This window comes from Girardinichthys multiradiatus, chromosome 18, assembly GCF_021462225.1.
Source record: "Girardinichthys multiradiatus isolate DD_20200921_A chromosome 18, DD_fGirMul_XY1, whole genome shotgun sequence".
NCBI lineage: Eukaryota > Metazoa > Chordata > Actinopteri > Cyprinodontiformes > Goodeidae > Girardinichthys > Girardinichthys multiradiatus.
This window is the reverse complement of record NC_061810.1, coordinates 32,566,874-32,578,168: the sequence shown is the minus strand read 5'-3', so window position 1 is coordinate 32,578,168 and position 11,295 is coordinate 32,566,874. Positions and strand designations below refer to the sequence as shown.

Sequence of the window (11,295 nt, the reverse complement as noted above, 5' to 3'; positions counted from 1 at the left end):
AAATTTCAGAATTTTAATTAAACACAATTTACATTTTTTTTCTCAACTTCACAATGACAGTTAAGCTGTACATGCTACTTTGTGTTGGTCTTGTACAATTCCAATAAATTAAAGTTTGTGGCTGTAACAAATTTAAGGGGTATGGCTACTTCTGCAAGTCACTGTATCCGCCACATCGTTTCAGTTATTAAATACCGGGTTGTTTTGCATGCTCTGATTTTGTTTCATGTTGTTTTTGTGTATAGTAGAAATACAAAAAAATAAAATAAAATAAACTTTGTCCAAACAAAATTGAAAGCCCAAGCTAAATTAGCGTCACTAATGCTAAAAACAGCTTTGATTTTTTACAAGAGCACCTTAAGGCAGCAGCAGAAAGCATGTTGTGGGTGTTCTTTCTGCTTTTCTCCATCTGGTCAGACCTTCTGTCAGCTGAATTCATCCAGCCAGCAGAGCGCGTCCCTGCGCCTTGGACAGAAGCTGTGGGATGCCTTCTAGCTGAGCACAAACCCACTCCCCGTTTGCCGTGAAACTGTGACAAGGAATAACCCCGTCTTTTTTTAATGGGAAAAGAAATCCACTGCCAGTAAGCCTATGCTCTGCGAGCTTTCTTCGGCGCCTACACCAGTCAGAGGACGCTCTCATGATGCTGTCGAGCAGCCCACACATCGGGCACAAAGTGGCAGTCTGTTGGATTTTTCTCTCCTTCCGTAAGTGCTTACTTTACTTTCTAATCCTTGTGTCAGGAGGTTCGGAGCAGCCAGCTGCGAGGAGCGTGCTGACGGTCCACACAGTGAATAGTTTGTGTTATTTTGTATAAAAGGGCGAAGCTTGTGTTTTGACACAAGCTGAACAGAGCATGAACAGGGCAGGAGGACGAGAGCCGAGCGCATTTTTCTAACTGTTTGAGAAGTACGGAGCCATGATCCGCCTCAACTTCCTGAGGAGTTTCCAGGCGATTCGCAGTCCTCAGCAACCATGCGGGTCTTAAGAGTGCTCTAAATTTATTCTGGTGTTGATTACAGGGGAGGGATTGAAAGCTCTATCAGTCTAAAATACGGGCTTTGTTTGGAAATGTGCCCCTCTTCTTGCCTTGCATGTTCACACCGACGTTCCGCTGGATCATTGCACCTCCGGTGGTGTCCCCCACAAGTGGGTCACTACAGATTAGAGCTGTTAATTTCGCGACATAAATCTGCAGTTAAACGTCGTTTATTTTTTATTATGATAGTTTAAACCTTTACAGACTAACCCAATGCGTTCCAAGAGATTAGTTTTGCTTTATTTAGTCATTTCCTGGTCAAGCAAAGTAAATGAAAATGTTATCAAAAAGTTAATTTGTTTCAGTTCATTCAAATCAGTAGGTAAAACTTATATATAAATTCAGTACACACTGTGATATAGTCCATTTCAAGCCTTTATTTCTGCTAATTTTGAAGATTGGGGCTTACAGCTATGGAAACCCAGATTTCAGTTTCTCGAATATTAAATTAGAGTAAGAGTGAAAATTGATCTTTAATAGATAAAATTTATGGCCTAAACAGTCATGGGGATGACTTGATGGTTGTCCAGCAGACAGTTACTGACACCCTCTACAAGGAGCCAACAGCTGCCTGTTCACAGAGTGCTGTGTGCAAGCATGTTAAAGGGAAGTTGAGTGGAAGGACAATGTGTGGTTAAAAGAGGCGCATAAGTAATAAGGATTACCACATCTGTGTGAGGATTCTAAATCAAAGCCCATTCAAGAGTTTGAGATTCAAATGGCGAGTGTAATGTTTCGACAGTCACTGATTACTCACGGACCCATATCATCTGCTGGTGTTGGTCCACTCTCGTTTATCAATTACAAAATCAGTCCAGCAATTGATCAGAAAAAATTAGAACATTGTTCACTTCCCTCTACTGAATAGCACCTGTTAAAACTGCCAAAAACACATAGTTTATTGACCATTCTATCACTGTGCTTGATCAGCAGCTTGGCCTGGCCTGACCTAAACCCTATCCCAATTTAATGGGTTATTTTCAAGATAAAGATGAGCCGAAAGCTGGTATTAAAGCAACCTGAGCTTTCTTAAACAAGAGACGGCCAAAGGTTATTTAGCAAAGAGCGACTACTTTAACTTTCTAAGCTAAAAAACATATTTAGACTTCCTGGCGGCTGTGGCTCAGGTGGTAGGAGTTCGTCCTGTAACCAGGGGGTTGCCGGTTCAAACTGTCCGTCTCAGTCCATGTGTCCTTGGGCAGGACATTTCACCCGACTTGCCTACTGATGATGGTCAGAGGCATCGCATGGCAGCCTTACTTCTGTCAGTATGCCCCAGGGCAGCTGTGGCTACAATGTAGCTCACCACCATTAGTGTGTGAATGTATGCATGAATGGGTGAATGACTGATTGTAGTGTAAAGTGTTTGGGGTCTCTGGAGACTTGATAAAGTGCTCTACAAGTTCAGGCCATTTCCCATTCCTTTGCAATTTTTGGTTTGCTAAATATTTCCATATGTGTTCATTTACAGATTTGATGCCTTCAGTGATAATCTACATGTCAGACTAAAAATGGGTTTTTAATACAGAAATATTGATCCACTGAACAGTATATGCATGCACTATACAGTATATACACTTAAAACTTGGTTGGGGCTCCATTTCTATGTATTACTCCAAATGCAGTGTTGTATGGAGGTGATCAACCTGTGGCACAATGGGGGTGTTAAGGCACCTCTGGGAAGTTCTTTCAAGACTCTTTGGAAAGCCATTTCAGGTGATCACCTTATGAAGCTCGTGGAGAAAATGCTAAGGGTGCGAAGCAGTAACCAGAGCAAAGAATGGCTATTTTGAAGAATTTAAAATATAAAAATGTTTTGAGTTATTTCACACTTTTGTTTACTATATAATTTCATGTGTGTTCATTCAGTTTTGTTGCCTTTGGTAAGAATCCACAATGTAAATAGTCATGAAAATAAAGAGGCTAATTATGTGAGAAAGTATTTAAAGCTTTTGACCGGTAGTGTGTACAGAGACATGCAAACAAAATGAAATATTGTGAAAAACTTCAATATTTTTGTTACCGTATTTTCCGCACTATAAGGCGCACCGGATTATAAGGCGCACCTTCAATGAATGGCCTATTTTAGAACTTTTTTCATATATAGGGCGCACCGGATTATAAAGGCGCATAGAATAGAAGCTACTGCAGTCAAACGTTTGACTGGGGTTGCGTTATGCATCCACTAGATAGAGCTGTGCTAAAGAGAATGTCAACAAAACAGTCAGATAAGTCAGTCAAACTTTATTAATACACTACAAACCAGCGTTCTGATAACTCCATTCACTCTCATGGTAAGGTCTCCTCTACATAGAATTCTATTGAATAGAGCCAACCGCACGTTAGGAATGCATTGGAGTCTATGAAGTTGAAGTTGAAATCAAACGTTAGTTAAAACGTGAAAGGGAACTTTTTCCTGATTCAGTAAACACGTAAAAGAAACAGTTTGATGCACTAAATCAAACATTAGTACATTCACAATATAGTAGCGTTAACTGTTGAATTCTCTCGCTGCTGCTCTATTCCCATGTTCGACTGCGTAGCTGACAGCCTTGAGTTTGAACTCAGCATCGTAAGCGTGTCTCTTGAAAGGTGCAATTTTGGGGTCGTTATACACACACAAGTGGTGTTGGACTAGGAGTAAGCACAGTACAGGTGTTTACCGCTATTACTTCGGCGACACCCCTGACTACGGTAGCCGTAATGCTGCAAGCGGTGCGGCTTTGTAGTTTACCAGTCGTACTGAAACATTTTGACAGAGCGCCGTGTACAACCAGTATGGATCAACCAATTAACCAATTGATCCATATATAAGGCGCTCCGGATTACAAGGCGCACTGTCATTTTTTGAGAAAATTAATGGTTTTTAAGTGCGCCTTATAGTGCGGAAAATACGGTACTCATTTCAGAAAGTGAAATTTACACATAGAGTAAACTATTTCAAGCCTTTATTTCTTGTCATTTTGATGGTCATGGCTTAAATGTAATAAAAACCCAACATTCAATGACTCAGAAAATCTGAATATTGTGAAAAAGGTAAATTTTGGAATCCTATTTTGTCACACTAATCAACATTAACTCAAAACATCTGCAAAGGCTTCCTGAGCTTGTACATTGCATCTCAGTCTATGTGAGTGGTACAAAGTCCTCTTTTCAGATGAAAGTAAAGTTTAAATTTTATTTGGAAATCAAGGTCACATAGTCAAGAGGAAGATCGGAGAGGCACAGAATTAACATTGCTTGAAGTACACTGTGACGTTTCCACACTCAGTGATAGATCATATTGAATCTGTGGTTTTAACCTGTGTTTTTCATTAAGAGGAAGATAAGAGACACTAGACCCAACAATGCAAATAAAATGAAATATTTAATTTTGTGTAATGAATCTATATGAGTTTTACTTTGAGGGAAATGAGGGACCAAAATAATGAATCTTTTCATGATCTTAGAATTTTTTTAGATGTACCTGTCATCTGGCTCCTGTTGATATTTTCAGACACAGCAGTTTGCTCAGGTGCAAGGCCAACTTTAGCATGTTTACTCTCTGTTTTCCTGATTATTGAGCTCAAAAGATATTTCAGTGTAGTTCCAATTTATTCTGTGCAAAACCTGCTGAAATAGTTGCTTTATCAAAAAAAAAAGCAATGAAAATGCTGTTGTATCCCAGACTGTTTTAAGGAGACTCCGTTTTTTTTCTGAAACTTTGTTTACACAAACATAATATACAAATATACAAAGAGACAATAGTACCAAATCATATTCCTTACACAAGTCTTTTATATTCACTGCTTTAGTGTTTGTGAAAAGTTTTAGCGAATCCAGATAACCGCTCAGGTAGGCCTCTAAAACTGTAGAGTTTTTGTTGTGCAAATTTGCTGGCTAGTATAAAATTTTGCCAACAAAGTGAGAAAGCATGTAACATTTTTGTAAGGCATTAGATGTGTTAAAACGTTCAAACAAAATCAGGTTGAATACAGTCTGATCTACTAACCGTGTTTCTCTGGATTATTTCTCTGATCTGTTCATTGAATTGATATCTCCTTTCTTCCAGTTTAGGTTTGACATTGAGACACAAAACTGCAGTCCAAATTTCTTAACACAGTGCAATAGCCCTGTTGTTTTTTCCTATTAAGAAGCTCTGAAACAAATGCTGAATTTAGCATCGTTAGCAGCTAACAGTTATCAAGTGGTGGTATTCTCACATATCTTTTGTCACCTTTTTTTTTATTGAACATTCAAAATGCCTTCTCAGTTTGTCCTGACTCTGTTTCCATTTAACATGTAAGCTTAAGAAGTTGGAGCTCTGAGAGAAATGGATAAACTGTGTTAAATACATTTTGTTTTGTGAGAATTATTAGCTTAGCCATATTCAGGAACTTCCTCTTTTGAATTTTGATGTAGTTAATACCAACATTATTAACACAGGGTGGATTAGAATAGTTATTACAGCGTTTTTGATCGGAATCTTAGGTTTCAAAAATGGAGAACAGAATATCTCGTTTAAAAAATCCCTCTCTTCTTACTAATGTTAGGGATGCAATAGATTGCCATTAGTATACAGAATATATCAGTTCAAACATTTATTGAAACTAGGGTTAAAAATGAAATGCACTGTGACCACTATGTGCAGCCGTGTTATAATGCTTCAATCGAATATGTACACAAACAGAAGCTGTGTTCACACGTTTGGCCCTGAATCAAGGATATTTAGCTGGACATCACGCTCTGAAAAGTCTGTGCCGACTCGTCCAAAATGTAACATTTATGGACTTGACCATCACAGCTTTCCTCTCCTGAGGTCCGGAGAGCAAATAGTTTGGGGATCTGAGGGTGCCACATCTACTGCTTTTCAATGATGTTGTCCAAGAAGTTTCCACCCACTGTCATTTCTGATGTGCACTGGAGCGGTTTGGAGCTGAGTGTGATTCATTCTGGACAGGGAGCAGCATCTCTCAGTCTGAGGCCTCACCTCTCTGCTTCTGTTTGCACGGAGCACATTTCAATTGTGGTTGCTGAGGTGGCTCCACAACAGCAGCAAGCAAAGTGTAGATCTAACATTCAACAAAGACTATTTTTAACAATATGTTGTTTTATGTAAATGTTACAAAACCATAAATGGTCCGTTGATGGTTGGTGAAGATGCAGATAGTGAGAAATACTAATTGGAGCAGGTTTACTTATTTTTGCTTTCTGCCAGATGTCATTTACATTTCAAACATCTCCAACACTGTTGCTGTTTCAGCCATCCTGTTTGAGTTGTAAATCACCATTTTTCTTTCCAGCTTCCTCACATCTCTTTACTGTAAGACACATGACTTAGGTGACAGAAAACAAGACTGGGAGATCGATGTAAGAGATGGTGGTGAAAGCTGAGCAGCAGAGCACAGCTCCCAGACAACTCTCTTTATTCTGACCTTCAGCTGTGGTCACAAGTTCTTGGATTTTTAAGAAATTAGATCTGAGACGTAAGCTGTGAAACAGGTTACAGTTGGATTATGCTGCTGCACTTGATAGAAAAACTTTATTTATTTAAAGTTTACTTAGTAATGTGGATGTACGTTATTCAAGAGACTAGTTACAAGTGTTTAGAGACGCACCGATCAGGCCTTTCTAGGTTGATACTGATGTCTGGTTAACTTTGAGGTGACCTGGTAATTTTTATTTTGTTTTATCCTAAGGGGCGTTAATGCATAAATGAGAATAAAGTTCCCTAATGGAGATAGTACTCTTCAATCCAATGGGAAATTAAGTCATTAAATCAGTCTTATTAAATATTAATCAGCTTCAAAAAATTCTTGGTTTGTCTATTGTAAAATCATTCTGAAGGATAAAACTTTCCAATCAGGGAGTTGAGTGGTCACCTAATTTAAACAAGGAATGCATATTGAGATTTTAAATGTAAATAGGATTTATTTGTAATCAAATTAACTACATGTGATCAAGAACTGTATTTGTTATCAATTGCTCTAATCTCTACTTTCTAATGAATCATTAAACAAAGAAACAAAACAAAATATACAATAGCAAGTTGGAAAACTAACATGAAGATTCTATGGCTGGGAATAAGCATTTAGAATATTATTAAATTGATTAAAAGTTGAACCTGCGTCAGGGTTTCGGGTGTCACTCTTGAGTGGATAGAAAAGGTGCTTTAGGCCAAATTTTGAGCTATCTTATGGTGTTTTTAAGATGTGAGTTTGGGAGAAGAAAATTAAAGAGGAATGAACTCAGTAAGCCAATTTTGATCTGTCCTCTTCTCAGACCAGAAAACTGCCTTATCAGAAGAATCCGAATCAGTAAAGTCTGGATCTCATTGCTCTACCTCTTAGTGAACTTGACTTGGTCTCTGGATCTGTGGTTCTCCTTGTCCTGTTTCTCAACTCAGCTGAGGGAGAAATCTCCGCATAACTGTTCAAACCAGCGTCAAGGTTGTCCTGTGGAAGAAAGGTATTGGGTTGGTTTTCTGACCCAAGTGGCTGAATGGTTTTCCTCTTTGTATCAACCTGATGCCAAACAGGAAATGAAAAAAAGTCTGAAAGAACGTCACTGAATAATGTAGAGCACATCAAGACAGACAGAGCAAAGCAAAACATTACTAGAACTTCAAAAAACTAAAAAAAAAAAAAACAGAGTACAGAACAAAAAAATATTGAAATTGAAATTTGGCTAGGTGATTTAAAAGAATGTCCATCATATATTTAATTGATGATGCTTTTTAATTTGTCCCTTAAAATTTATTAAAATGTCATTACTGACTTATGAATAGCAGAAACTCTGTAATAGCATAGATCCTTAGTGATTCAATAAGAGCTGGGCTCACTGTTCATCTGTTTCTAATTGCTGCCAAAATATGTCCTCAAACGCGTCTTGTGGTCATTTTTTATTAATAAGAGCCAGGAAAGAAAGCACTCTATTATATTCTACCTCAGTAAAAGAAATAATTAAAATTATACAAGGCAAAATTGGGTCATTATTTGTTGTGTTTTCTTGTTAATAAACAAAGAAAACTGATTTATATATTTGAAAAATGTAAAAACATTATTTAGACTAATTAATATTAATAAAATTATGCACATCCTTTTTACAAATGCTTGGACACATCTGTGTTCACACTGATATAAGAACAAGGCAACGAAAGTCTCACCTCTAAATGACCCTTTAAAGAACCCTCACTAACATCCGTCCAGTGTGGTCCGATCAGGTTCAGAGAGCACTAAATGGGTTAAAAATTTGAAGAAGTCAAGTCACAACTTATAAAAACATTATGATTTTAGAGGGTCCAGCATGGTGAATGAGTTAATTCACGATATTAAAGAAAACCTGCAGTAACGATATAGCATAACGTAATTAAAAGGCATGTCAGCATTTGAAGACTCTGTCATTGAGCTTAGTCAGAGAAGCAGAGCAACAAACAGAAGTCACAAACAATATTTATACCAGAATGGGGGTGTTATCTCAACTTAAAACAGTTTAGAAATATTGCCCCTAGACCCCACCCTGGGTCAGAGGTAACTAGGTTATTTATGAGAGCACCCATTTACCCTCCCTTGAGATATAACACTTCAGGGAGTGTTCACCATAAAACTTTCCAGCATTTGAATGTAGAGTCCATCTACTCTTAAGTAACCAAAACACAGAGGTCAGATAGAGAGAGGTAAAGGAAAGTTCAGAGCACTAAAAGAATTTTCCACAACACTCCTTTCTTCTGATTACAAGATAATCACAACTAAAGGAAAATTCTACAAAACCATTACCCAGAATTAATCAAAGTAAAACCAACAAAAAAGAATATACAACACTTTAAAAGAAACATCAAAAAGAAAAATAATAGAATTACTCCAATGTTTATTAACCAGGATGTCCAACCACCAGTAATGAACCAGGACCAAGGATTCCAAGAGGAACCCATATTTTCTTTCTGTTGAGTCGTCAGCAACTCCTGTAATTTATCATGGATACCTATCACGTTGTTAGACACATCAGGAATAAAATTGCAATGTTGTTCCCTAATTAAATGACAAACACCACCCCTCTCAATCCCAAACCATTCTATTTTGCAAACTCATAGTTCTTATAGCCTGCTGCTCCTTGGTCAGAACAGTAAAACCTTCCTCAGTTAAAGCAGTAAAATTTTCTAACTTAACTGACAACTCATTAATTCTATGGGCTGCATTAGCAGCACCATAACTAGGAATAATTTTACCCAAAATCCCTTTCCAATATGGAATTCTAGCTCTCTTTTGCCGTTTGAGCATGGTCTTCCTTTCTAATAATGGGGTGATTGAATCATAAGCAGTGACTGTAGGTAGTAAATAAGCTGAATAACATACTCCAGACCAATTAGCAGGCAGATGCAGATACGATCTATTTCCACACATCCAAACCATGTTCTTTGGACACGAGTACCCATCTCTACTAGGAAAAGTAACAAGAACCCTGGTTAATTTACCTGCCTGGCCATTCAATTTACTTCCTTTCGGTAAGGCTGTAAGATTAAGAGTTAACACAAAGGCTCTAGGACCGAAGATCCTGAAATTGTATTAGGATCAGTTCTGATAGGACATGGCTCAAATTTATGTCTGTTGGTTAAAGCACATGAAACAGGTATAATAGTTTTGCAACCCTCTGTCTTTCCAAAGAAATAAGGTGTTTGTTTTCCTCCTGTGCAATACAAATATCTGGATCCCTTATTGAATTTCTATTACCCCAAAATCTATAAAGAGTTCCTGTATTAGCACATATTAAATTAGCCTCACTAGAAAATCTACTAACATTTCTGCTTTGCCTTATGGTATAATTCCTCACCCAAGGAAAAATAACCTCCACCAGCCGGTTATCTGGAAAGAAAGTAGCTAGAATAGAAGCAATATCAATAGGAACAGGTACCAAAAATGGTTGATCATTAATACCATGTGGAATCAAAGAACAAACATAGCAACTGTCATTTCTTATCTTCCTCACAGTTTGATGCATCAGTTGCCACCAGACCTTATCAGCATGATCATGGTAGTCAGAGAAGTGATGAATCTCTCTTCGAATCAGCTGATGAGTATTATTGGCTTAATTGCACAGATTAGTCACAAATTGTCTTTGCTGTACCTTTCCCCAAATGAACACATACCAATCATCAGCATCGGATCTGACCATCTTCCATATAGCTGCATCGTGACCTTGAAGTGGAATGTCCTTTCTTCTGGTTCTGAAAGCAAACAGGTTTTTTTCCCTTTTTTTTTTTTTTTCAGAGAAAACAAATCATAAACAAAATTTTAAAATCCTGCAGCCTCTCCTGAGTGGCTTCTGCGCTTCAAGCTGCCCTGTTACCAGTCTGGTACAGGTGGGCGGTCATTGGAAGCCCCTCTAGGCAGGGGGTTCAGTACCAGGATGCTGCTCAGGCGGTGTTCCCATGAACACCTTACAGTGTAGCATAGACCCATAGGTAACATGCTCTGCTACCTTGACAGCGGTGTGGGTGATTAGTAGGATCTGATATGGGCCGTTCCAGCATCTGGACTTTAAGTGTGTGCTCCTGGAACCAAGGAGTGGAGTTTGGAAGTGGCTTTTTCCAGTAATGCAGCCTTCACAATCTGTGAAACTTGAGAAAGCACAGTGGACAGGTTTTGACAGTAAAACAACATCCTCTCTTCACACAAAGATGTGGAAGGCAGTGATCTTGGCTAAATATTCTGTATATTATAAAATGTGACATATGATTTTTGAGGAAGGCCTGATTACAAGTCATTATTTCCATAGTTTCAGAATACCCAAAGAGAATTTCAAAAATGGTCTAATCGGTGGAGATGTAAAATGTCACAAAAGAATTAACACTATACTTTCAGACAGGTTTTCAGAATGTGGTCTTAGGGAGCTATGCACCATTTATATAAACAAAGTACAACGTCTCTTTCGCATTGTCACTAAGTCCTCACTGGAGGTATGAGCTACCCTTTTTCCCATGAGTGCTAAAACTTTTGTAATCTCAGGTTACTTTATTATTTATTCTGACATTCCCCTCTCCTGGCGCACAGTCCAACCCATGCGACAATCCAGCAAAAAGTTGAGAAACAAATGTTTTAGGGACCAGGATCACATTACAAAAAACCAAAGAAATGAATTCTGACATAATTATGTGTCACCATGAAATTACCAAAAGCAACATAAATAAAATCCAGTTGTTTTTAACTGCAATTCAGTCCCATTAACAACAAAACGCAAACTTCAGTTGTTGTGCAGTACATCAATGTCTCACTTAGAATTAA

General features: G+C 38.0%; 1 protein-coding gene across 1 annotated transcript in view; it reads left to right on the top strand.

The window, feature by feature from the left end:
* Nucleotides 1-395: 395 nt before the first annotated feature.
* The window catches only part of b3glcta (beta 3-glucosyltransferase a), a 152,614-nt gene continuing 141,714 nt past the window's right edge, over nucleotides 396-11,295 (top strand). The window contains exon 1 of the mRNA XM_047392711.1: nucleotides 396-707. Within this exon, the coding sequence (XP_047248667.1) occupies nucleotides 641-707 (67 nt within the window). The 5' untranslated portion in view covers nucleotides 396-640. The remainder of the gene's footprint in view (nucleotides 708-11,295) is intronic.